At 54.8% G+C, this 24,976-nt stretch overlaps 13 protein-coding genes across 13 annotated transcripts; 8 read left to right on the forward strand and 5 right to left on the reverse strand.

The window, feature by feature from the left end:
• Positions 1-400: 400 nt before the first annotated feature.
• W97_00867 (uncharacterized protein) lies at positions 401-2,616 on the forward strand (the record flags this gene model as incomplete). Its single annotated transcript, XM_007778778.1, has 4 exons — positions 401-474; positions 526-906; positions 973-2,092; positions 2,158-2,616. 4 exons carry the CDS (start codon positions 401-403, stop codon positions 2,614-2,616), a joined length of 2,034 nt encoding a protein of 677 aa, XP_007776968.1.
• A 1,057-nt stretch (positions 2,617-3,673) lies between these two features.
• Positions 3,674-4,105, reverse strand: W97_00868 (uncharacterized protein; the record flags this gene model as incomplete). The annotated part of the gene is made up of 2 exons (XM_007778779.1): positions 3,674-3,928; positions 4,028-4,105. The coding sequence occupies 2 exons, from the start codon at positions 4,103-4,105 to the stop codon at positions 3,674-3,676; spliced, it is 333 nt and encodes a 110-aa protein (XP_007776969.1).
• A 644-nt stretch (positions 4,106-4,749) lies between these two features.
• On the forward strand, positions 4,750-6,441 carry W97_00869 (protein phosphatase 5; the record flags this gene model as incomplete). The annotated part of the gene is made up of 5 exons (XM_007778780.1): positions 4,750-4,896; positions 4,948-5,028; positions 5,126-6,140; positions 6,203-6,229; positions 6,281-6,441. The coding sequence occupies 5 exons, from the start codon at positions 4,750-4,752 to the stop codon at positions 6,439-6,441; spliced, it is 1,431 nt and encodes a 476-aa protein (XP_007776970.1).
• Positions 6,442-7,059: 618 nt separating this feature from the next.
• On the reverse strand, positions 7,060-8,223 carry W97_00870 (replication factor C subunit 4; the record flags this gene model as incomplete). Its single annotated transcript, XM_007778781.1, has 2 exons — positions 7,060-7,285; positions 7,385-8,223. 2 exons carry the CDS (start codon positions 8,221-8,223, stop codon positions 7,060-7,062), a joined length of 1,065 nt encoding a protein of 354 aa, XP_007776971.1.
• Positions 8,224-9,804: 1,581 nt separating this feature from the next.
• On the forward strand, positions 9,805-11,291 carry W97_00871 (uncharacterized protein; the record flags this gene model as incomplete). Its single annotated transcript, XM_007778782.1, has 2 exons — positions 9,805-9,882; positions 9,939-11,291. The coding sequence occupies 2 exons, from the start codon at positions 9,805-9,807 to the stop codon at positions 11,289-11,291; spliced, it is 1,431 nt and encodes a 476-aa protein (XP_007776972.1).
• Positions 11,292-12,140: 849 nt separating this feature from the next.
• W97_00872 (acyl-CoA dehydrogenase) lies at positions 12,141-13,545 on the forward strand (the record flags this gene model as incomplete). Its single annotated transcript, XM_007778783.1, has 2 exons — positions 12,141-12,856; positions 12,924-13,545. The coding sequence occupies 2 exons, from the start codon at positions 12,141-12,143 to the stop codon at positions 13,543-13,545; spliced, it is 1,338 nt and encodes a 445-aa protein (XP_007776973.1).
• A 521-nt stretch (positions 13,546-14,066) lies between these two features.
• On the reverse strand, positions 14,067-16,234 carry W97_00873 (uncharacterized protein; the record flags this gene model as incomplete). Its single annotated transcript, XM_007778784.1, has 4 exons — positions 14,067-15,107; positions 15,157-15,960; positions 16,082-16,138; positions 16,226-16,234. 4 exons carry the CDS (start codon positions 16,232-16,234, stop codon positions 14,067-14,069), a joined length of 1,911 nt encoding a protein of 636 aa, XP_007776974.1.
• A 276-nt stretch (positions 16,235-16,510) lies between these two features.
• W97_00874 (uncharacterized protein) lies at positions 16,511-18,081 on the forward strand (the record flags this gene model as incomplete). The annotated part of the gene is made up of 4 exons (XM_007778785.1): positions 16,511-16,771; positions 16,850-17,024; positions 17,079-17,926; positions 17,986-18,081. 4 exons carry the CDS (start codon positions 16,511-16,513, stop codon positions 18,079-18,081), a joined length of 1,380 nt encoding a protein of 459 aa, XP_007776975.1.
• Positions 18,082-18,421: 340 nt separating this feature from the next.
• Positions 18,422-18,899, forward strand: W97_00875 (uncharacterized protein; the record flags this gene model as incomplete). The annotated part of the gene is made up of 3 exons (XM_007778786.1): positions 18,422-18,445; positions 18,498-18,505; positions 18,560-18,899. The coding sequence occupies 3 exons, from the start codon at positions 18,422-18,424 to the stop codon at positions 18,897-18,899; spliced, it is 372 nt and encodes a 123-aa protein (XP_007776976.1).
• Positions 18,900-19,709: 810 nt separating this feature from the next.
• On the forward strand, positions 19,710-22,242 carry W97_00876 (uncharacterized protein; the record flags this gene model as incomplete). The annotated part of the gene is made up of 7 exons (XM_007778787.1): positions 19,710-20,194; positions 20,299-20,641; positions 20,730-20,993; positions 21,070-21,168; positions 21,221-21,580; positions 21,679-22,005; positions 22,069-22,242. 7 exons carry the CDS (start codon positions 19,710-19,712, stop codon positions 22,240-22,242), a joined length of 2,052 nt encoding a protein of 683 aa, XP_007776977.1.
• A 290-nt stretch (positions 22,243-22,532) lies between these two features.
• On the reverse strand, positions 22,533-22,954 carry W97_00877 (uncharacterized protein; the record flags this gene model as incomplete). The annotated part of the gene is made up of 4 exons (XM_007778788.1): positions 22,533-22,559; positions 22,626-22,707; positions 22,780-22,811; positions 22,862-22,954. The coding sequence occupies 4 exons, from the start codon at positions 22,952-22,954 to the stop codon at positions 22,533-22,535; spliced, it is 234 nt and encodes a 77-aa protein (XP_007776978.1).
• Positions 22,955-23,225: 271 nt separating this feature from the next.
• Positions 23,226-24,054, reverse strand: W97_00878 (20S proteasome subunit alpha 6; the record flags this gene model as incomplete). The annotated part of the gene is made up of 2 exons (XM_007778789.1): positions 23,226-23,846; positions 23,905-24,054. The coding sequence occupies 2 exons, from the start codon at positions 24,052-24,054 to the stop codon at positions 23,226-23,228; spliced, it is 771 nt and encodes a 256-aa protein (XP_007776979.1).
• Positions 24,055-24,408: 354 nt separating this feature from the next.
• W97_00879 (uncharacterized protein) lies at positions 24,409-24,939 on the forward strand (the record flags this gene model as incomplete). The annotated part of the gene is made up of 3 exons (XM_007778790.1): positions 24,409-24,444; positions 24,498-24,711; positions 24,806-24,939. The coding sequence occupies 3 exons, from the start codon at positions 24,409-24,411 to the stop codon at positions 24,937-24,939; spliced, it is 384 nt and encodes a 127-aa protein (XP_007776980.1).
• Positions 24,940-24,976: the final 37 nt, after the last annotated feature.

A 24,976-nucleotide genomic window follows, 5' to 3' on the forward strand; every position in this document is an offset into this window, starting at 1 on the left:
GACGATGAAATTCACTGCGATCTTCAGGACAACCTGCCTAGAAGGACCGGCCCTGGCAGACTCAATCAGCTAATGGGAGCGTTAGAAAGAGCTCGCCACACGGAGCTAAGGAGGACTTCAAGGATCCTCTAAAGAGTTAAGCCTGCATAGGAAAGTACCAAGGCCTTTTCTCTTGAGCATCGGGCCATCTCACTGCCCACATGTCCAATGTGTCGGGAATAACTAGTTCTAGAATGTCTCCAGCAAACATAGAGTAATCCCTACCGTACCTGGAGAAGTGGGCAGGGCCGTTAGTGGTTGACACAGATGCTATGCTACATTAACAGCTGCTTTAGCTCATTCTCCCGTCTGATGTAAAATCTCTCCAGCCTCAAGCTCTTGTCGCACCCTACCTGTCATGATGCTCGTGCTACGTAGTTTGACCTGCCTTTTTATCTCAGTTCTCTGGGTGGCGTCTTCTACCGCATTTCCCACGTAAGGCACATCAACGCACACCTTTTCACTAAAGTCTAATCTTGTTGATAGCGCCGAGGAGAAGCGCCAGGCCACCGTCACGGAGCTTCCGAGCTACGACTTCGTCATTGTGGGATCGGGAGCCGGCGGAGGACCTCTTGCTGTTAGGCTTGCTCTCAGTGGCCGCAAGGTTCTTCTTCTTGAAGCTGGAGATGACCAGGGAGACAGCGTTCAGCAGTCGATCCCGGCGTTCTTTCCGGCTGCCAGTGAATATGGACCAATGTCGTGGGATTTCTTTGTCAGACATTATCCTGATGACGCCCGGGAAGCGAGAAACTCCAAGGCCACCTACACCACGCCCAGCGGCGGGACATATGTTGGATTGAACCCACCTGCTGGCTCGAAGCTGAAGGGTATCTGGTACCCAAGGGCAGGCACCTTGGGCGGCTGTGCGTGAGTAGAATCTTCAGCAGCATCGTTCTCGATCGTTTCTCGAGCAGTCCACTGATGGCGCGCCAGTGCTCATAATGCCATGATAACGGTCTATCCATACCAAAAAGACTGGTCCTTTATCCAAACCGTTACCGGCGACCCATCCTGGTCTCCGGCCAATATGCGCAAATACTTTACACGGTTGGAGCGCAATGGATATATAACAACGCAAACAGACCCCTCTGCTGTTGGCCACGGCTTTAATGGCTGGCTTGGCACTGACGAAGTGGATCTGGAGCTTATGGCAAAGGACCCCCAGATCCTTTCGATGCTCACCGCAACCAACTCTGCGCTGAAAGGTGCCCCAGCCGAAAACATAACCGACGCTGCAAGCCTGAAGAGGGCGTTTCCTCAGGATATGAATTCCGACTATGCCAACCGGGACTCGACTCAAGGCCTTTTTCGCATCCCTATGGCTGTCTCAGATGGAAAGAGAAGCAGCCCGCGTGATTTTCTTCTTGCTACTGCAAACGCAGTCAACGCCGATGGATCCAAAAAATACAAACTCGACATCCGCCTCAATACTCTAGTTACCAAGGTGCGGTTCGCACCGTCCACTAATAAGAAGAACGCCCCGCTTAAGGCAGTTGGTGTCGACTTTCTTGACGGCCCAAGCTTGTACAGGGCAGATCCTCGAGCTGGTACAGCCAGCCCTGGAAGACCCGGCCGTGTCAATGCTACTCGCGAAGTCATCATCTCAGCCGGCACTTTCAACACTCCCCAGCTTCTCAAGCTGAGCGGTATCGGACCAAAGGCTGAACTCCAGAAGTTCAATATTCCTGTCGTGGCTGACCTTTCAGGCGTTGGTGCCAACCTTCAGGACCACTACGAGATCAGCACTGTCGTCAAGTACGACACAGACTTCACCTTCCTCAAGGACTGCACGTTTCTCACTCCTGGCACGAATGATGCTTGCTTCGCACAATGGATCAGCGGCTCAGACCAAAAGGGACCCTACGGAACCAACCTTGCCCAAGCTGCGGTTCTAATGAAGTCGAATCCTGCTGTCGCTGACCGTGACTTGTTCATATTCGGAGGGCCAATCAAGTTCACCGGCTACTTTCAAGGTTACACCGCCGCCGCTATCTCTGACACCAAGCATTGGAGTTGGCTCACGCTCAAGTCGTATCAGAAGAACATTGCAGGTGTAAGTGGAATCTCTGTCTATTTTAACCCATTTTAACCCATTGACTGATACCTCCAAATACATAGACCGTCACACTGCGCTCCGCCAGCCCCCAGGACATGCCTGCCATCAGTTTCAATTATTTCGATGCCGGCACCACTGCGGGCGGCATCGATCAGCTAGACCTCCAACAGATGGTTAAAAGCGTCAAGTTCAGTCGCGGCATCTACGGAAACATCTCAGCCCCGTACCAAGGTCGTTTCGTCGAGGAATTTCCGGGCCCAAACACCAAGACTGATGACCAGATCAAGGAGTTTATCAAGAATGAGGCATGGGGCCACCACGCAACCAGCACCGCGCGTATAGGCGCAGACAGTGATCCTTTCGCTGTCGTCGACTCTCGCTTCCGCGTCAAGGGAGTCCTTGGTTTGCGCGTTGTCGATGCTTCCGTGTTTCCCGCCGTTCCGGGCTTCTTTCCTGTCGTTTCCGTTTACATGGTCTCGGAGAAGGCTGCCGATGTCATTATAGCCGATAACCCCTTATGAAAAGGGTTCTTTGCATGCTTGTTGAACAGGAGCTGATTCATGTATATAGAGGGTATTGTTCGCTTTTAGATGGGGGTTTGGAGTGCTGTGCACTTCAAGCTCTTCATAATGACCTCGAATAGAGACTTTGAGTCTGTTGGACGAATGCCTCAAGATTACCGCTTGGTAGCCTAGTAAGATGGAAAGGCTAGACTGGCCTTTTCTCCTCGCAGTCTAACACTTCAGGGTCATGCATACGTGACAACAGCCTGTACGTTGGCAGAAGAAAGAGTGGCTCGTGAGCTTGATGGTTGTGCTCTAGCTTGGTACGGGGCCGATAGACGAGGTTCCGTCAACTCTACGGATTTGATTCACGCTTTGCAAAACCGGACGAAAACATGCACTATAGATTTCGTGCTCCCATATCCTAGAGTCTACGGCTGCGGGACAGATATTCTGAAGTATTAGCGATAAGAGGCTAGAACTAGAAGAGCTGCACGGAAAGGTGGTCTATAGACTTTGTGAATGTAATTCCAAGTAGGCAGATTAGCGGCTAAAAGGACGGTGTATGCTTAATGAAGGGTATCTGGAGGTTGAATCAGGCTGGGGAGATTGGTGGTAGATACTTGGCGAGCGTTCTTAGAACCTGGAGAGGGGGACGATATATAGCTTGCAATACTTGGCGTGGAGTAGAAGCAGCTGATACACAAGACGGATATAGAGAGTTATCAGCTTCATCATCACGATCAGAATAATCATCAACATTGTATCACGAGTTATACGGGATCAGCCACGAACGGTAAATATATTCACTGACCCGAGTGCCCATACCATGCTGCGAAAAGCTTATGGAACCTTTTGGTGACAACGCCTGGATGCGAATACCTTGTGATACCCACGAGCCAGCCATGCCCTCTACGCCGGACGCCAACATCTGATCCGCCAGCCAGTCTTCCACAGCCACAACTCTCTATACCGCACCCTCCTCATCCAGTTCCGATCCATCCCTCCTGTCCAACTCGTTAGCCAGTCTCCCAAGCTCCCCCCCTATCCTTCCCCACCCTTCACACGGGAACACTTACGGAATATACTTCACCCCCGCATTCTCCGCCCCCACGATCGCATACTCCGGCAGCTGCCCCACAACTTTGGTGGCATACACGCCCGGCACATAGTTCACAACACGCTGCCATTTGGCGACCCAGCTGTCTTGCGGCTGCGCCATCATGATGAGCCCCTCGTAGACTTGGGAGGTGCACTCGGCGACGTTCTCGGCGCTGCCGGCGAGCTCGAGGAAGGAGTCGCAGTTTGGGCAGCCGTTTTGGAGGAATTTCTGGGGGGAAGGGTTAGTCGGGGGCAAGTTGACGAGGGGAGGAGGTGAGAGGGGAGGGAGGGGGGAAGGGGGAGGGAGAGGGAAGGGAAGGGCACGTACGGAGTGCAGGAGGACGATGGAGCAGACCATGCAGGCGCGCAGATGGCGCTGCTGGTTCGGCGCGGCGTAGTTGGACATGGCGTTGTGCGGATACTGCGACATGGTGAGTAAAATGGTGGCAATGTGCTAAGGGGCGGAACCTCTGTGCGTGTTTGGGATCTTTCATACTGACAGTGCAGGCTTAAGGAACATAAGCTTCTGCGCCAGTACCGTGGATGCGTTCTGCGTTTCTTTGATCGGAATGTTCGTTGTTGGACGCGTGAGGCTAGGCCGTGAAGACGGGTACCGCTTGAAATTCCTGTGCCTCCACAGCCTAGAGAGCGAGATGGTGGTTTTACAAGTCGAGTGAAGAGAAGAAGTGCACGATGTTCATATGGAGAGGTTCACGATATCGGTGTAGCAGCCTCAGGCAGAATCGTGGGGCGTGAAGCTTGAAGCTTTGAAGCTTGGGGCTCTGCGGGTCTGGCCCTTCGGTGGCGGCGACTTTGGATCACCACCGAGAGCACAGAGCGTTTTATTTGCCGCAACTCTGCAGGAGCTCCGGATGCTACAAGGCACCCTTTACGCTGTCTGTCGTTACTGATCCTCGCCCATACTGCGGCACTCCTCTCCTGTCCTCCTGCTTTACCTGCTTTACCTGCTTTACCTGCTTCACCTGCTTCTGTCGTCCTCGATCCCCCGCGTACCATCTGTGACTTTGACCGCCCCGGACAGCTGTGATCATGCCCTCAGCAGAGGAGGCAGTGGCCTTGAAGGAGAAGGGCAACCAAGCATTCAAGGAGCATGACTGGGCGCGGGCCGTGGACTTCTACACCCAAGCCATAGCCGCGAACGGCTCAGAACCCTCTTTCTACACAAACCGGGCACAGGTACAGCTCCCGCAGCCGTGCACGCGAGCATAATTGACCGGCACCCTGCAGGCATACATCAAGCAAGAATCCTACGGGCTTGCCATCGCCGATGCCACCAAGGCGCTCGAGATAGACTCGAACAATGTCAAGGTATATACACACTTTCGTTCTGGTCTAAGTGTACCGTCTCGCGAACGAGAACGAGCATGAGCAGGCAGCTGAGCAACTTCTGTCTCTACGCACACAGGCCTACTACCGCCGCGCCGTCGCCAACACCGCCATCCTGCACCACAGCGACGCCCTACGCGACTGGAAAATCGTGATCAAGAAGAACCCCTCCGACAAGGTCGCCAAGCTCCAATTCTCCGAATGCGACAAGGTAGTGAAGCGCGATGCGTTCCTCAAAGCCATCGAAGTCAGCGACGCGCCCTCGGCGGCCGAGGGGCTGGACATCGAGCACATGTCCGTAGAGGCAGACTACGATGGCGTGCGGCTAGGAACGGAGATGACGGCCGGGTTTGTTGAAAACATGATACAGAGGTTCAAGGACGGCAAGAAGCTGCCCAAGAAATACGTCTTCCAGATCATCCTAGCCGTAAAAGCGATAGTGCACGCGGAGCCGACGATGGTCGAGATGGAGGTTGGGGAGGGCCAGACGCTGACGGTGTGCGGAGATACGCACGGGCAGTTCTTCGACCTGCTGGAGATCTTCAGGCTCAATGGATTCCCGAGCCCGACGCACTCGTACCTCTTCAACGGCGATTTTGTGGATCGAGGCAGCTGGAGCACGGAGATCGCGCTGCTGCTCTACGCGTACAAGTGGCTGTACCCGGACCGCTTCTTCCTGAACCGAGGCAACCACGAGACGGACGATATGAACAGGATGTACGGCTTCGAGGGCGAGTGTCGCGCGAAATACAACGAGCGCACCTTCAAGCTGTTCTCGGAGTCCTTCTCCGCGCTGCCTCTGGCCACCCTTATCGGAAAGAAATATTTCGTCTTGCACGGTGGCCTCTTCAGCGACGACGATATCAGTCTAGACGACATCAGGAAGTTCAATAGGCATAAGCAGCGCCAACCCGGCCAGAGCGGCCTCATGATGGAGATGCTGTGGACGGATCCGCAGACGAATCCTGGGCGAGGCCCGAGTAAGAGGGGCGTGGGGTTGCAGTTTGGCCCGGATGTTACGAAGCGGTTCTGTGAGAAGAACGGGCTTGAGGCTGTTATCAGGAGTCACGAGGTCCGCATGGAGGGTTATGAGGGTGAGATCGCTTTCCCTGCCCTTCCTTTTCTCGTGGACATCTGACTAACGGCGTTGATTCAGTCGAGCACGATGGGCGATGTATCACTGGTAAGATTTTCGATCACGTGCGCTCTAAAGTATCCAGCTAACAATACACAGTCTTCTCAGCGCCCAAGTACTGCGACAGCACAGAGAACAAGGGCGCCTACATCAACATTGGCCCTGAACTCAAGCTCGACTTCCATAAGTTCGATGCCGTTCCACATCCACCAATCAAACCCATGGCCTATGCGTCCAATGGGCTCATGTCCATGATGTAAAAAGATTTCGCAAGACCTGTTTGAGCATGGCCAGAAGACATTGCATCACGGTTTCCTCTATTGTTTCTCTGCTCGGGCCGCAGCGTCTCCCTCATTGGTTGGGTTATTTACAGGTTTTTGGGGATTTGGCTGCATTCTGCATTGCATAGCAAGTCTCTTCTGCGGGAGGGACCGAATGTTGTATGAGCACATGGCGTGTATGCTAGAACATGACGGCGCATTATCTACGGGGCGGGGTAAAAGTAGAGCCAGTTCGCTCATTTCATCGCTCAAACCCCTTTCCGATTCGAGTGGTGGGGCCCAGCGGGAGTGACTTTCAGATTCGAAGCTCAGCGTCGGCGCAACCCTCAATACTCGGTGCAAGCTCTTGATAGAGCGACTCTTGCAGAGGCATTGACCGGCCCAGCTTGCACGTCCTTCTTGACTAGAAGCCATCTGGCTTCTCATAAACCTCGGACGCCCTGTACCTCCCACCCTGCTGGCGGTGGGCCCTCCGATCTTCAGCCGGGTTCCACTTAACCCTAAATCTCGATTCATTAATCCCGTCCATAGCACCTCTCACGATCGGAGATGAGCGTGCTAGCGACAGTCTTCTTATAACTGCTTGACACCGGACTTTCATTTTGTCGGCAGGGCGAAGAGGCTGGGCTTCATGTTGATCTTGCAAAGACGGGCGACGCAGCCCGCGAGTTGGACGAAAGTCTGGACGCCTTCGAGGATACGCATATGCGTGAAGCCGATTTCTTTGATGAACTCCAGCTTTGAGTGCTCAGGCAGCGTGGGAATCGTCTTGGTGACCTTGAACATGGTGCTGATGATGTCGTGGCATGAGTAGCCGAGGTCCCTGTGTGTACTCTGGTCAGTACACGAGCTTTTCTGCCAGTTTGAAGACTTGATGTGGGTGTGGTGTTCGGAAGGGAAGGCGACCAAAGCATCCACTTACCACAGCTCCTTCAGAGTATCCAGCGCTCCATCCACTCGCCCCTCAAAACACGCCTTGATCATCGCCTGCACCTTGACCGGATGCGGGCTATCCACGACCCTAAACACGTTATCCCCGTTGACAAATCCAAACCCGGCGTGCGTGGACTGCAGATTATTGATAGCCTGCCGCATATCCCCCTCAGCGCTAAACACCAACGCCGCCACCCCGTCCTCGCTATACTGCACGTTCTCCGCCTCGCAAATCTGCAGCAGGCGCTTCACCACCTGTCCGTCCGTCAGGCGCGCGTACCGCAGAATCGCGCAGCGGCTCTGCAACGGCTCGATGATCTTGTTGGACTGGTTGCACGCGAACGCGAAGCGGGTTGTGGAGCTGTAGATCTCCATCGTGCGGCGCAGTGCCTGCTGCGCGCCGCTCGTCATGCTGTCGGCCTCGTCCAGGATCACGATTTTGTGCCTTCCCGGCGGCAAGGTGACCTTCTTCTGCGCGAAGCCCTTGATGCGGTTGCGCACGACGTCGATGCCGCGCTCATCGGAGGCGTTGAGCTCGAGGACGGCTTCTTTGTAGACGGAGGGCCCGAGCAGCTGCCGCGCGAGGCAGAGGATCGAGGTTGTTTTGCCGATGCCGGGCATGCCGGAGATGATGACGTGCGGCATGTTGCCGTCTTTGGCGATGATCTTGAGACGCTCGATTGTCTCGGTGTTGCCCACTATGTCGTCGAGGACGATAGGCCGGTACTTTTCTACCCAGGGGAGGTCGTAGTTCGCGCTGCTGGTGGCATTAGGATTTGGCTTGACGCCGTTGCGGGCGGCGGACGAGGAGGACTCTGCTTGGACCATTGTGTTGGTGGTGGTTTGGAGTCTGGTTGCTGGTGTCTGGTCTGTTGATGTCTGAAATCGCGGTAGAGGCTGAAGACGCGAAGGTGCTTTACGCGTGGACCGCGAAAGTGGGATAGCGCGGCTCGGCGGCTCGCTCGACAGCACGTGGAGATAACAAGCGATAAGATCTCAAGCTTTATCTTCAACTCCAAGCATCCCTTGCTTCGTGGATGTCACGGAGTTGCGAATGAGCTGACAGTCGCACAGTGTGGGGGCTGCTGACAGCGGCGGGGGCCTTGCTTCCCGAACACGACGTCCTGCATGGTTCATGGTTCATGGTTCACGGTTCACTCTATCCCGGGTTACTCGCGGACTTCTATATACGTGCTGATGCTCTGCCTTTGGTTCGGTTGGCGCAACATACAGATCAGGCCATACTAATAACTCGAACACTGTACGATTGATACGCAGGCGGTAAAAACTTGCGCTCTTGCAGCTTAGAAGTGACTCAGCAGCAAAGTCCTGCAATGAAGAACTCCTCTTCTGTATACTGCTCGACAGTTGGAGAGCCCGCCCAGGCCGACGCGGACCCCAAATCTGACTGCGGCTGCAGGATGCATCAAGCCTCTTGCCCATTTTCCGTGGAAGTGTTACGGAGGGCGGTGGGACAAGTCTTTCAGTGGCTACCTGTAAGCGAAGCAGCGGCAGAAGAGTGCGCGTACACATGCAAGCTGCGACGAGAAGCGTCGGCATTGTCGCGTGCTGTTCGAGCGCGAGACCGCATAAATTCATCCCGATTGCTCTTTTGGGCAAGCAGCTTCTCCGACTGGGAGGATTTGGCTGACGCCACCGTCTGCACGGCGCGCGTTCAACAGCTGGATGCGGCTCCAGTGGACTGCAAGCCAAAAACCTCCCTGCAGGCTGACACCGGAGTCCGAGCGTCTTCCCCACAGTTTAAGCTGAGTTTTGCTGCACTGCGAGGAATGCTGCTGCACTGCTGCTGCACTTCCTTCGGCTGCCCGCTGTGCAGGCCGACGCTGTACCACGCTGCCGAAGGAGATAAACGGGTGGAGCTCCTCTTCATTCGCTTACCTGCAGTGATGGTTGCATATCAGGACGCTCGGCAGCAGGCGCTGACCTGGATCATCGGACGTCGTCAGCGCACCGCCACGCGAGGAAAGAAAAACCTCAGGCCAGCCATCCAGTAGGACTCGAGCAAAATCGAAAAGAAGCCGCCAGAACCAAGACTTTTCGCAAGTCAACCAAGCACTCACGGCACTCAACACATGACGGGCTCCGCAGCCACGCATCTTATGCCAATCCCGAGCCCTTTTCGTTGTTTGCGGTCGTCATCGCCTGTCCTCGCCTGTCCTTCCGCTGTAACCGGCAGCTTCAGACCGTGATCGCCTGCTCTTCCGCCACTCGTGTCGCTCGAGCCTATGACTGCCGCGTCATCCGCTGCGGCTCTCTTAAACGTGAGCCCTGGTCTTTTCGTGCATGTACTGAAGTCTCCGTTACCTCAACCTAACATTCTACTGCCGCTATCCTCACCTTCACACCCCTCTGCCTCAACGTTCCCTCTTTCTTTAACCTCAACGCGCAATGAAGTATGGAGCGGCGCTGGCGCTGTCGGCGAGCTTGTTGCCGTTTTCTGAGGCCATCAGTTTAGTGCAGCGAAGTGTAGGTGGTCTGAACTTGAACTGCGTTGATGAGCCGCAATCTAATCAGCCCTACAGCCAGACGCACGACCCAAAGCCGTCGGGCTAGACATCCAACGTCGCAAAGTCGAAAACCCTCTCCTCCGCGATCGGTTACGACGAAGACAAGAAAACACAGTCCAACAAAACCTCGACAACCTAGAAACACTCTACTTCGCAAATGCTTCTCTCGGCACACCTCCTCAGGATTTCCGCCTACACATTGATACTGGCAGCAGCGATCTATGGGTGAACGCGGAGAGCTCAACGCTCTGCAGTGACCAGCGCGACCGCTGCGCAGTGTCTGGCGTCTACAATGCGAATGATTCGAGCACCTATGAATACATCAACTCTCTTTTCAACATCTCTTACGTCGATGGATCCGGCGCATCTGGCGACTATGTGGCAGATACATTCCGCTTTGGCGGCGAAGAGCTGCCTGGCTTGCAGTTCGGAATCGGCTACACCTCGTCGTCATCGGAGGGCATCCTGGGGATCGGGTACGCAATAAACGAGGTTGCTGTCAACCGCGCTGGCCAGGAACCGTACCCGAATCTACCGCAGCTGTTGGTGAACCAGGGCCTGATCCAGACAAACGCATACTCGCTATGGCTCAACGACCTCGACGCTTCCACCGGCAACATCCTTTTCGGCGGCGTCGACACCGCCAAGTACGTCGGCAACCTTCAAACACTCCCCATCATTCCCTACCAAGGTCAGATCTACGCCGAATTCATCATCGCCCTCACCTCGCTCGGTACAAACGGAAACACCAACAACCTCATGTCCTCGGCCCAAGTGCCCGTCCTGCTCGACTCCGGCTCCACCCTCATATACCTCCCCAACGACGTCGTCACCACCATCTACAGTGAGTTCAACGCAGAGTACAGCTCCGAGCGAGGCGCCGCCTTCGTGGACTGCGCGCTCGCAAACTCCGACGCAACCATCGACTTCACCTTCAGCGGCCCCACAATCCGCGTGCCTATGAACGAGCTCGTGATAGTAGCAGGCTATAGCCGCACCCGCCCCATCTGCATCCTCGGAATCCTGCCCGCGGGCGACGGCACCGCTGTTCTCGGAGACACGTTCCTGCGGTCCGCATATGTTGTGTATGACCTCCAGAACAACGAGATCAGCATCGCGCCTACAAACTTCAACGCCACGGAGTCGAATGTGCTCGAGATCGCGAGAGGCGCGGACGGCGTGCCGGATGCGACGGGCGTCGAGAACGCGGTCACGGCTGTGAGCGTCCAGACGGGCGGGGCGATAAATGGGGGACAGCCATCCGTTACCGCGACCTCGACGGCTGGCGGGGTCCCTGCTGTCACTGCGGCGCCGAAGCTTGTGGCTGCGGCGGCGTTGGCGGGGGCAGGCGTGCTGTGGGCGTTGTAGATGAGTTTTACGGATTATGACTGCATGAAAAAGGGAGAAGCGGTGCATTCCTGGGCGTCCTTGCGATTCCACTTGGCTTGGTTCATAGGTCCTTGGATGGTGCGCTGGTCTCTTGTGTATAGAAATGGGGTGGCTGCTTTTGCATCAGCGGGTGGAAATGGAACGGAGGAGTTGGATCAGGGCATTATGAGCTGGTTGGGCTCTGGCAACGAGAAGTCACAAGTATATAGAACACGTTTGAGACGGATTCATACGAACTCATTGATGAGCTACCATTTTTCTGCCGCTACATGTTCATCGAGTGCCGCTGATATTGGGCTCATAATGGTTATCAGGTGATGCTCACACGCGGAATGGCAGCACCTAATCACTAGGGTGTGCGTGGCCTTCCCATAAGCGATATACATGATCTTCGTATATTTGTCTGACCTAAAGACAATATTACAATGCTTCATGGAGCACATCGGATACACCCACTATCCTTGGCAACCCCGTCCGTGCTCAAGCTCTCGCTCTCCCCGCACCATTGCTCGGTTCGAAACATTGGTTTCATGGAGAAGACCTCGGCGATGCAGGTTGGTGAGAATGGCGGATCACAATATCCGCACCTCTAGCTTGTATATAGAAGTGATAAAGCATAATATACAATGCCCCTCTATCCGTCTTCATAAAGCTACTCCAGATTTCCAAGACGTCCTGTCCTTCATCATTAACCAGCCTGCAACCTGAGATCGCGACAAGGCAAAATCTACTACCCAGCTATACTCTCCTCAGTTCTCCTTCCAAGCCCAATCGATTCTTCCCAAACCCATTTTCAAAAGCTGCAAAAGTCCTACCCGATCACACAGCATGAATTTCTCCCTCCCCCCCGACCTAATCGACTACCTCCACCGCCTCGACACCTTCATAGACGCCACGATTCTCCCCCTCCAATCCCGCGACGACAACGTCCGCTTCTTCGACCACCGCCGCGAGCACGCCCGCACCGACTGGGACGCCGGCGGCCTCCCCCGCAAAGAATGGGAGGACCTACTCATGTCGTGCACGCGTCTCGCCGACGCGGCCGGCTTCTGGCGCTTCTCGCTGCCCCGCGAACACGGCGGCCAGAACGACAGCTCGGGCCGCGGCAGCAATCTGTGGATGGCTGTGATACGGGAGCACCTCGCCGCGAAGGGGCTGGGGCTGTTCAACGACCTGCAGAACGAGCATAGCATCGTCGGGAACTTTCCGGATGTGGTGATGCTGCAGCATTTTGGGAGTGAGGCGCAGAAGAAGGAGTTGATTAAGGGCAGGTTGGAGAAGAGGGTCAGGATTACGTTTGGGCTTACGGAGCCGGGCCATGGGAGCGATGCGACGCATATGGAGACGAGAGCGGTGGCGGAAAAGAGGGACGGGGTCGAGGGTTACAGGATTGATGGGGCGAAGAAGTGGCAGACGGGGATGCATACCGCGACGCATTGTTTTATTTTTGCGAGGACGAGTGGGAGGGATGGGAGTGTGACGGGTATTAGCTGCTTCATTGTGCCGCGGGATACGCCTGGGCTGGAGGTGGAGAGTTATGAATGGTATGTTCCCGTCTTTACCCTGCCCAGCCATGGCGTGCTTGAACTCGCAAGCTGACCAGCACCAAAGGACGCTCAACATGCCCACCGACCACGCAACCGTCTCCATCAACAACGTCTGGGTGCCCTCCACCGCGCTCCTCGGCCCCCTCGACCACGGCCTCGCCGTCGCCCAAGCCTTCGTGCACGAGAACCGCATCCGGCAAGCAGCCTCCTCGCTCGGCGCAGCCGTCTTCTGCATCCAGTCCTCCGTCGCCTACGCCAACAAGCGCAAGCCCTTCGGCACGCCGCTCTCCCACAACCAAGGCATCCAGTTCCCGCTGGTCGAGCTGCACACGCAAGCCTGCATGCTGCGGCTGCTGATACGTGAGACAGCAACACTGATGGACGGCATGCCGCACGTCGAGGTCGAGAAGCGGCTCGGGAATAAGGTCAGCATGTGCAATTACTGGGCGAACCGGCTGTGCACGGAGGCGGCGGACAGGGCGATTCAGGTCCATGGCGGCATGGGCTATTCGAGGCATATGCCGTTTGAGCACATATGGAGGCATCATCGTAGGTATAGGATTACGGAGGGCAGCGAGGAGATCCAGATGAGGAAGGTTGCCGCGTATCTTTTTGGCTTTGGCGGTCGGAAAACTGAGAGTCAGGGTATCGAGGGCGCGAGGGGGACGAAGGAGAGCAAGCTGTAACCTAGGATTCAACGAGCACATAGAAAACGTGCGCCATGATCATAGTAGTTCTATATGCAGAACGGGTATCCCGCAGGCTTTGTGTGACCTGCGGAATACGTTCTATTCTCTCCTAGTCGATACTATGCTGCATAGCTGCAGGCACGCGCGGTGACTGTTCCCGTGCCAGTTGTTGGAGCTTATAGAAATTTTCCACCACAAGCACAAAACACATCCAGACGAGAAAGCCACCAGATGAGCGCCGGATTCTCCTGTGGTAGATAAGCAGATCCTGTTCTACTCCCAGAAATGCAGCAAATCCAAAGGGTATAAGCGCCGTCCGCTATGCATCATAAAGGGAATGTAAAGGACAAGATCGAGCGCCGGAGCCGGCAGAGACGTACGTGGGTTCTGCTGGTGCGGTGAAGAGCGTCCGGTCCTCCGTGATGAAGGGTAACGGGAGCTCTAGGTGTAGAACGCCAGGGGATAGGGTGGCCTGCTGTACGGTATGCAGCACTCGAGGTTCTTCGGAGATGAGAAAGTTACGAAACTCCATAATCCCTTAGTATCGACACCAGATCGTCTTGTCTTCCCAGCTGCGTGAGAAGCTTCTCTTCGGTACTCCTCCAAAGGCGAAGGATCTGTCTCTCTTTCGCCAAAAGATACTTGTCCTCGTTGCCGACGACATCTGTGCGCTCAGCCTTGTCTAGAAGCGGCTGTATCTTCTCCTTCTCGACATTTGCCCGCTGGATTAGGCGAGCCATGGCCTTGTAGGTCTCGGCGAGGATGACGCGACGGCAGCGATCTTGATCGAAGAACCACAAGAAGATAGTCCTGGATGGTTGACGCGCAGTGTCCTTTGGCACCTCTTGCAACTCCACGAAGCCGGCTTCCTGCATGGCAGTGAAGGTAGATCGGATATCCTTCTGTTTGAGCAACCCGATGTTGGCCACTGCCTTCTCGTCTAGTTTGCCCTTGTCGCAGAGGATGCGAACTAGTCGGATAGCGAGGGAACCGAATCGAGCCATTATGGTGTTCTCGATCTCGAACTGGACAAGCTTGTTGGTCAACTGGCGAAAGTTGACTTGCCACTCCCCACCGCCGCGGCCGCCTGCCCGGAGTATGAATTTGCGGGGATCTTCAGCAAGCAACTTAAGATGTTGTTCGGCATATTTCATGCGGTCACGCGCAGTGTTGGGCGTCGAGCTTGCGGATCCGTTCACCCCGTTCGTATAGCCTCCAATGCCATCCAAGTCAGTCGCGTCTGGAGTATTATCACCAGTGGTACCGTTTGATACATCTTGGCTGAGCGATATGCCTGCAGAGAGGTCGAGTTCGGGATCCAGAGCGTTGACCACTTGAAAGAGGGTTATGGATGGAAGTGCCTTGAGTTCCGCTTCCTCGTCTTCGAACTCGTTGTATTCGTCATGGCATCGGGGGATCTTTTGTTCGAGTAGTGTAAGCAAAGTCTCGTAAACGGTCGCCGTTGTTTCGCCGATGTAGCGCGCTGCCAATGTGACAAGCTGCTGGTTGCGCAAGCCAACGTTACACTTGTCGTAGTTGACCCTGACCACAAGCTCTTGCTTATCTAACGTCAGCTTTTGGTTATTTCGTTAGTAGCGCTGAACATACATCGAGTATGGGTGTAAGTTCATCATCAGAATCTGAGTCGAAGTGTCCGTTGACCCCGTTGGAAGCGCCATTAAGCCTTGCGCGTTTGTGAGACTGCGGCGCATAGCCGTTCGCTGGTCGCCTTTTTACTCCATTGGTTACGGGCTTTTCGTCGTCTCCTTCGATCCATTTTCGCTTGAGGTTGTTGACCTCCTCGGCGAAGTCTGCTTTTCCCTTGGGCCCCTTGATGCCTCCTGGGAACTTCTCGCGCTTCACGATTTGCTCGGCATCGGCAGTGATGTCGGCCGTGGGCCGGAAGTGAATGTCTCGCACTGGTCTGACGTAACCAGCCTGGATAAGCTCGTTCAGAATCCTGTGCAGCTCACCCACGGAGCGGATGTGACTACCCGCACCATTGCTATGCGTGTCCTTACCTACACCATTCGGGAGCCCTTCACCGTTGATGTGGTTCGCCTCGGGGTCGATTTCGTTGTGTTTTTTAACAGCGACGTTGTAGGCCTCGGCAAGATCCTTCACTTTTGCATGCCCAAGCAGCAGCAGGTTCGATATTATGCCTCCAGCGCTTTCACCGAATCTGTCTTCGCAGAGCTTGATTATCTTTCCTGAGCGAACCAGAGCATATGCATTGGACCAATGCACTTCGTAATATGTGGTTTCCTCGTCTTCGGACGTATTGTGAAGCACAAGATGCTGTTGGATGAGTACGACGAGTGCATGCTTGAGCTGTTTTGCTGACAGGTCCGAGTGGTGTTTGAGCGCGTTCAGCGGTAATCGACCGAGGCGTGCGAGCACCGAGAAGACCGTCTGTGGGGGGAGTCAGTGACTTGGCGGCACGCAGTCCGAGTTCACATAGGCGAGTGAGATCCGGAAGCGCATGTGCCGTAGCTGGGCTGAGATCGGGGCTCGTTGGTTCTACAGAACTTACAGACGATAGACCGCCGTACAGGTCATCTACAAGCAGAGTGCAGAGCTCCGAAAGGTTCTATCGTGACTATTAGTCCCCGCCCCGCCTGGAGGTTGAAAGAGGCTTCGCGCATTCGCAGCGAGGCTTTTGCGAGCAGAAATTTACCTGAGCCATTCTCGTTCTAGAGATAGCCTGCGATCTCTAGAAAATCGCCCTCGTCACCAGCGTGAAGACATGCGCGCAGGTCTGCAGCGGGAGCAGTAGTGGGCTGTGATTTTATGAGCAACAGGGCTGCACCAAAACCTGAGGTCGGAGCGTCAAAACGGGCAAACCAATCGCCGAGCTTGTTGCGGGAACCCAAGTCGTCTCATCCTCCAGCCAAGCAGGACCTTAACCCATCAATTGCTCCCCATCGAACCCTCGATACGTCCTCCGGCCGCCCTCGCGAAGATGCTGTCGCGCTCGTCTTTCGGCCGGCAGGCACAGCGTGCTCTTCAGCGCCAATGCCGTGCCCAGCCAGCGAACCGCAGAGGCCTTGCTGCTCCAGCTTCCGGCTCCTTCAACTACGACACCGGGGATGCCTCAGGGATCAAGTACGCTAGCAGAGACATGTCTGGGCCGACGACGACGTTGGCATTGGTGTCGAAGGCTGGCACGAGATACCAATATCTCCCGGGGTTGACGGAGGGATTGGAGAAATATGCGTACCGCGTATGCAACCCAGAACCAAGGGGCTTCTCCCATTACTGAGCCTCGCTGGTCAATCCGCATGCTGAGACATGGTTCTAGGGCACCGAGCGAAGGTCCGCCCTGCGCATTGTACGAGAAGCCGAGCTTCTTGGAGCGGAGCTCCAGACTACCCACTCGCGAGAGAGCCTTATAGTTGGCGCGAAATTCCTCAGGGACGACCTGCCGTACTTTGTGGAGCTCCTGGCAGAGGTTGCTACGAAGACCAAGTACCTCCGTGAGTACTTTCAGTATTGATGTATTCGATGCCAACAGCTGACCACTTGTAAAGCACACGTCTACCACGAAGAGGTTATGCCTTTGATTGCGCTTGCGCACAAGAAGTTCCTTGCCAGTACTAAGGAGATGGCGCTCAGCTCTGTACATGGTCTCGCATTTCACCGTGGCCTTGGTACACCGCTGTACCCGTCCTCATCCACGCCTTACACTAAATATCTTGATGCCGACACCATCGAAGAGTTCGCCTCGGCCGCATACGCAAAGGGCAACTTCGCCATCGTGGCTAACGGCGCTGAGCACTCCGATCTGTCGAAATGGGTTGGAGAGTTCTTCACCGACGTCCCGAGCTCAGGCGGTCAGTCGCTGCAGAGCCCGCAGACGAAGTACTATGGTGGTGAGGAGCGGATCGCTCATGGCTCAGGGAATACCATGGTCCTTGCCTTCCCCGGCTCAAGCTCGTACACCGGTGGCTTCTACAAGCCGGAGATCGCCGTGTTGGCAGCTCTTCTCGGTGGTGAATCAAGTATCAAGTGGTCCTCCGGCTTCTCTCTGCTCTCAAAGGCTGCCTCCAAGAATCCTGGTGTAAGCGTCAAGACCAAGAGCGCAATCTATTCTGATGCCGGTCTCCTCTACGTCATTATCCATGGTTCGGCTAAACAGGTTGCTGGAACGGCGCAGGAGGTCGTCAAGACGATCAAGAGCATTGCGGGCGGGGAGATTAGCAAGGAAGACATCATGAAGGCTAGGGCATTAGCTAAGTTCAAGGAGCTCGAGCACGGTCAGACCATCATGGGCAGCTTGGAGCTTACGGGTGCTGGTCTTGTGCAAGGTGGCAAGCCGTACCAGCTCGACGAGACTGCGAAGGCAATCGATGGCGTGACCGAGGACCAAGTGAAGAAGGTTAGTCAAGCTTCTACTCTAATAACGATCGGGACGGTAGCTAACATTACCTCAACTAGACCGCCAAGTCGCTACTTGACTACAGGGCGTCAGTTTCGTCGGTGGGTGATTTGTTCCAGCTACCTTTTGCGGAGGAGCTTGGTCTCAAGGTGTAAGTACGAACGAGAGCGGGAACGATCACATTGTACCAATAGTCCAGTGATGTGTCGTTTTAAAGTTGTAACTGTTGCAATGCAATCCACTTTCTACGTAAACATCGGCTGCATGCCCGCGACGACCTGCTTCCCGAAAACCGTGAAAGGGAACCTGAGCAATTGAAGCCTCACGAAGAAATCTTCCGTATCAAAGGTAAGATGCAAGTACGAACGGTGGAAGGCGAATAGTCACGTGATTCGATCTGCCGCTTGAGGTTCGGATGCCGCTCGAGCTCTCACCTTCAAGTCGCAAAGCAAGCAACAACCTCCCACAGCCTCCAAATCAACCCACACCGTCACAATGGCATTCGCATGGAAGGCTGCTGTGAGTTTTCTGACCTGACGTTCATCTCCGTCAATTGCTGACCGTTTACTAGGGTTTAACGTACGCCAATACCCTCGTTCTTTCTCTCACCAACTGAACACTCATATTGCCTAGCTACAATCGATACCTTGCGGTAGCTGCCCGAGTAGTGAGGAGGAGCCTCAAGGAAGACAAAAGGCTGCAGGCGGAGCGCCGAGGGGAGATGGATCTCAGGTTCGCGAAGTGGGAGGTGAGTCGTGGTCTGGGCTGGGGCAGGCCGGAAGAGAGGCGCTGCAACCTTGGGGAAATTGTGTTGCGCGATATCTTGTTTCTCCTCTGGCCTGATCGGGTTTCGCAACGGTGGCAGAATGGGGCTGATGATGGTGGGCAGAACGGCAAGCAGGGCGAGAACAAGTCTTTGGCAAGCGCGAACGAGGCAGCAATGGCGGAACATGCAGGAGGTCAGGGTCAGTAGTAGGGTGGGTGGCTATGGTGTCTCAAAGTGACAGGAAAGGGAATCGTGATGGATGGTCAGCGAGAGTTGTGATCAGATGCTGTACATTTTCGTTGTATGATCATATCGACCGCTAGCGAGCTTCCACTTGCTTTACGACCTTTCACATGACAAACTTGATGCCCTCCTCAACTATCTTCATAAACAAGTGAACATGGCCGAAGCCTCCGGGCAGTCATCGTCGGAAGACGAGATCAATGTGATACGCCAAGGTCCGAAGACTCGCTCATGCAGATGCCGGCGCTCTAACACTTGCATACAGATGTATCACGTCTGCACCTCAACGGAGCAGGAGATGGCCACGATGGGCAACCTCAACCACCTCGGCCTCTGTCTGCATCCATGGCACCAGTATTGGCAAAGCCAGTGGTCAACAGCGGGACTAAATCGTGGGATATCACAGAAGAGTTTACCAAAGCTGCTGAGGGTAGATGCCTCCGTTTTTTATTGCTTTTATTTTTCCTATGTCATTCCTACTCCCATAACAAATCCCAAATGATACAATCAGGAGAGATGGTTCCACTCTGAGCTTTACTTCAATCTCTGTTTATTGCACTATCCAGAGATATTTCGACGCGCGTGACTATCGCTTTTTCCCTTTCGTATCCTCAACAAATTTGTCTGAAGTAACTGTTGACAGCTTCTTAGCGCTCGATGTCGGCCAGCTCGTCAAAGATGATTACTTCACGCTTTTCGAGTCCGTCGCGGCTCTGGAGGTCAGGTTGAGTGCCAGACCTATGATATCCATAACTGCTAATGACAGCTCAGATCATGGACCCTAAGATGGACAGCGGCGTGCTGCAGCCCGGCGAGACGCTCGAGCACGACTACGACCTCCAGAAAGATCTCTTACCGGAAGAAGTTGTCGGTATCATGGACCAGTTGCTCTGCTATGAAACGGCATGGCATGAAGGCTATCCGCTCTCCCAGAACCTCTTCACCTCAGTCCATCTCGACCGGCTGCTTTGGCCTGAGCCAAGGATCCTCGAGGAAGCGAGTTTCGATCGTGGCAAGCCTGCTTCTCCAATGGCTATGATGAACCGGATACTGCGCGCCTACTGTCTAGCCTTGATCAAGTGTTGCGACCGCGTCATTCAGACAGTCACTTCGAGAGACTACTACGAAGAGGAGGATTTCTCTACCCATACGTATAACAGGTCACTCCTTACGCAAATTGACGAAGCTGAAATTCAGCAAGAACTGAGTCACTGCTGGGAATGGCTCGTTGGTGAACTCGGGACGCAGTACAATATAAGGTACGTCCTCAGGATGCTACAAGCCTTGTGTTACTTGCACACACACACTCTTTCTCCAAGTAACCAAGAATGCTCCCAGCCCTTGACAAGCTAACAACTCGTAGTAACGATCTCAGACGGGCTCTGGAATCCCGTCTTGGTTTCCGCCAAACGCTCCTCAGCGCAATGCATCAAGACGCGACCGAACCCCTCAATGCTCTGGATCCGTTATGGAGAGTGACTGCTACGTTCTTGGGCGACATGAAGTCTAACCATACCCTTGGCCAGCCAGTCCCAGAGGCATTCAGCCCAAAGTTGCAGCGACGCCTCGCTAGCACCGTCCCGCCTAGGCCCGTCGTTGAGTACACCTTTGACGAAGCCATTCAGAAGATGACCTTGCTATGTGAACATAGTCTGGAAACTATACAGGCAATCGATATCCGCTCGAGTAGCGCTGCTGGTCTTCTGGTAAGCTCATTTCCCTAAGAGCTGTAGCGCAGCGGGCGGATTACCATGCATCTTCGCACCTGCGCTTTGCATACTGACTCCACACCAGTCATTTACTTGGGCTTTCGCTTCCCATAAACCTCAACCGCTAGCGTATCCACGCGCCCTTCTGGCGTCGTTCATCTTCGGCGGTCCACCGGAAGCGTTCAGCTCCGTTCTCCAAAGGGACTTAGAGGAGCTTGTGTTTACAGAGGACACAGTCCTGGATCCGCTCAACTGGACTATCGAAATGTCGAGAAGCTCTCTGATCCCACATGACCCGCGCGCGCTAATCGCTAAGACCATCGACGACTTTCTGGCAAGAATATCTCAGGTATGGGTTCATTGCTACATCGGCGAGAGAAACTATCCTGCCAGCGGCCGATAGATCAGAGACTAATACTACACAGTGCTATGCGTATCTCTGGAGCACCCTGTGTCAGAATCGATGCAGAATCCGCCGGATGTTGTGCCACAGCCTTCGAGAATTCGATCACTTGATGGCAGATGTAAGCCGCCTCCAGTCTCCCGTCGAAATCTCGTGATGCTCACATCCAGCAGGCCGAAATCTTCGATAATGAATTGCATGATTTGAGCAAAGACACGCTCTCCAATCCGCTAATGACCTGGACCTACTACCACAAGCTCCGGCAAGTGGAATGGGTAGTCCAGCTTGGATTCGAACAGGAGATATACCAGCCCGACGAACTTGTCGGAATGTACTGGTGGCTGTCACAAATAGCTTCGAGCAGATACACCGTGCTTGAACACATCCTGCCCTTCACGAGACGCCGGCACGCGCGGTTCGCTAAGAAGAAACAACTGCGCGAAGCGTCGTCTGTTGGTCGCACGGTAGACTACGTTGACGCTATGGTGAAGGAGGCTAAAGGCACGGCTTTGCTCGCAGGATGTCTCAGTACGGTAAATGCCAATCCCTCCAAGAGTGTTCTCTCTCACGGGCAACTGCTTTTCCTTCCTTTGCGGACGAGCAGGGACATAGCTGACGTACAATGCTCCAGCTCTACGCGCTTCTCCATTACCTGAAGCTGTTGCCCGTCCCGGAGCGCCCATACAGCGCACCCGCTTTGCGTTACGAGCTCAGGATGAAGCCCTTCCTCCTCACAGTTGAGCCCCCTACTCCGCCGCCGTTCGAGGAGTACCGACAGAAGACACACCCGCTTGGCGACTACGACCAGCCATCTTCAGACAACTTGTCCAGAAGCCTAAAGGCCATGGCCGCAGATGCTGACGACGCGGTGAAGATGGCAAAAGCCGAGTTCGCGGCATTGAAGAAACTCGGCGCGAAGGCGGCCAGATGTGAGGCGGTTGAGGACGCATGGAAGAAGGTAAGATTGACTCGAGAGTCTAAGCACTGGAAACAAGACATGCTAATATGCCTGGCTATGCAGAATATCGCCAGTATGCTCTCTTCCTGCGTCGCCGCTGGTATCGCGACATCTACGGTCAAGGCTGCTTGCTCCGCGCATAGTGGAATCAGCCGGCCGCCATCGCTCAAGGTGGAGATGCCGGAAGCTTGGAAGAGGTACCATGACTGGTGGGTCGTGCCGAAAGTTATCAATTAGCAGACTGCACGATCAGGGATAAATGCACGGTCTGACGTGACGAATCAAACGCACGAAGGAATGGGACAGGCTTTGAATAGCACAACATGGAATAGAACGAGATAGGCGTCTACGGCTGCCGGGTTGAGCATTTTAGTCATGAGCACGCGATTGCTGATATTTGGCACGACAAGAGCATTAAGGTTTCTCCCACCAGACACCAGGAACAATGCCTTCGTAAACATAAACGCCCGTGCCCTGGGTATCATAATCGCATGTTTGTCATAACGAAAAACTCCGGTGTCATGCCTTCAACCCTTGAATTTTCTAAGAGACGTCTGCTGTACTGTTAGCGTGGTCACCTTATCAGGGGTTTTGCTGTGCGAGCAGCGGCAAACACGAACCTCCCTAACTTTCTTGATCGCCGTAGCGGATATCCCCTTCTCCCCGCTCTGCTTGGATCTAATCGATGCCTCTCGGATGAGACTATCCACGAACGAACACATCAGTAACCCTTTGCCCTTCCACAGAGAGTGTTGACTTGGGCAAACAGCGTACTCCTGCATGAAAAGAGTGTAGTCTAGGAAAATCTGAGAAGTTGTTAGTTTGAGTTGCTGCCGCAACAGGACAATAAGGGTACCATTATATCGGCGTTCTTGCTCAGAGGGCGTTTGGTGTGCGCTTTGACGATACGCTTCACGGTACCGCGCGGGTAAGCTTGAGAGGGTGCCATTGTTGTTCTCTCGTCTTGATGGGTGCTGTAGGCCTGATGGTGTTGATGCTCGCAGCGCGTCGGGAGTCGTGTTTGGGGCCGCGATGTCACGTGCAAACCATCACAATCACTCGTTTGAGGTAGGTACAAGAACCTAAGGTTGTCACAGGCCTGCTTGGAATCCTTTGCATCCTTGAGAAGCACTATAGATTCAGCCTCGCCCGGCTCAGACTGCTCTATGCATATCGAGAGCGCGATCTATTATAACGCCAAGGAACCTACACCCACCACCTCACGAATCCACCTCCATGCCCTCGCCTGCCTCCGGCTCCGGCGCGGTATTCGTATTCTCAAACGTCGTCTCCAACCAGCCACTAATCTCCTGCCCCTCATACAGCCTAAAGTCCTCCTTCACGCCCCCAACCCCAACACTCGTATTATCAACCGTCAACTCCTTATCCTGACTCAGGCTCTCCTTTAGCGCCTTCAACGCATGCTTAACCAACTCCTCCCTACTCGCCCCCTCAAACTGCTCCAGATTCCGCTCCAAGTACGTCCGCGCCATCTGGCTCCTAGCGCCGATGCCGCACGCCACCATCTCCTGCGTGACGCCCGAGGGCTGGAACTCGAAGAGGTGCGGGCCCTTGGCGTCGACGCCCGCGATCAGCAGCCCGACGCCGTAGGGCCGCTTGCCGTAGTGCTGCGTGTTGGTCTGCGCGCGGTCGCCGATGCGGTGCGTGATCTCGGAGAGCAGGATCGGGCGGTCGTACGTTAGGCGCGAGGCGAGGGACTGCTGCTTCATGAAGTTTGAGAGGACACGGGCGTCGGAGGCGAGGCCGGCGAGCGCGACGCCGTAGTGTGAGTCTATGGGGATGATCTTCTTTTGGTAGGAGGAGAGTTCTTCAGCGTTGCGCTGGGGGGGTTAGTTAGCGGAGGTGGTTGGGGTGGGGGGAGGGATTGGGGAGGGATACCTTCAAGGCGGCTAGTACGGCGTGGGTCTTGGATACTATGCCTACTACTACTGACCCTTGCTTCACGGCTTCTTGGGCATATTCGACTTGGAAGATGCGGCCTTGCGGTGAGAAGGTTACGGAGTCGTTGTCGTAGTTGTTGCGGAACATGGTGGACGGCGGCTGTCGAACGCGGAGAGGAATAAATGAGAGAATGGATAGGACGATGTGAGGGCTGTATGAAGGTGAAGTTAAGTGTTGTGGGTTGCGTGTTTGCAGGCAGTTGTGGAGGACGCGGCAAGCTCAGAGCTCCGGAAATCCATCCAAAATGGTCCAAGCTTCACTGCCATCTTGAGCCGCATGGCCGGCGACTGAGGCCAACGCTTCCAAGGCTGAACCACAACCCGCAAGATCACTCAGCAGCCCTTCCGGAACGTACAGAGACAACGAGTTGCCTGACTCCATATACACCAAGCACGCATTGATTCCGCACACTCCGCCACATCTACGTCCCCCGCGCCAACCATGGCAGGCCTTAAGACCATCATCGCGCTCTCCTTCGTACGGCCGTCATATACTTAGGTATATAGACCACTCGCTAACCTATGGGATAGGTCCTCGCCATTGGTTTCCTCCTCGTCATCCTCTCCTCGGCGCTATGGAAGAACTACCTCCCGCTCCTCGTCGTAGCGACCTACGTAGTCGCGCCTCTGCCCAACTGGATATGCGGGCGTGCTGCCAATCCCGACGACCTCTTCGAGAGCTCCGGTAGCGGGGTGATCGACTTTGGGCGCTTCTTGACTGGATTCTTGGTTGTTATGGGTATTGGTACGTTGGACTCTCGGCACGTGCCTGCGACATGCCGGAAGAATGAGTGAAGATTGCCAGTTGAGTGTGGTTGCTGACGGTTACTCTCATACAGCATTGCCCGTGATCTTTGCTCACTGCGCTTTCATCGTGCCGACTGCAGCGGTTATGTCCATAATTGGAGGTCTTTTGATATATGGGACCATCATTAGCTTCACGATGTTCTTCCAAGAGCAGGAAGAGTTCTGAGAGGCGTTCGAGCACTTGGGGAAGAGTATCTTCCGGT

Source organism: Coniosporium apollinis (assembly GCF_000281105.1).
Source record: "Coniosporium apollinis CBS 100218 chromosome Unknown supercont1.3, whole genome shotgun sequence".
Lineage (NCBI taxonomy): Eukaryota > Fungi > Ascomycota > Dothideomycetes > Coniosporium > Coniosporium apollinis.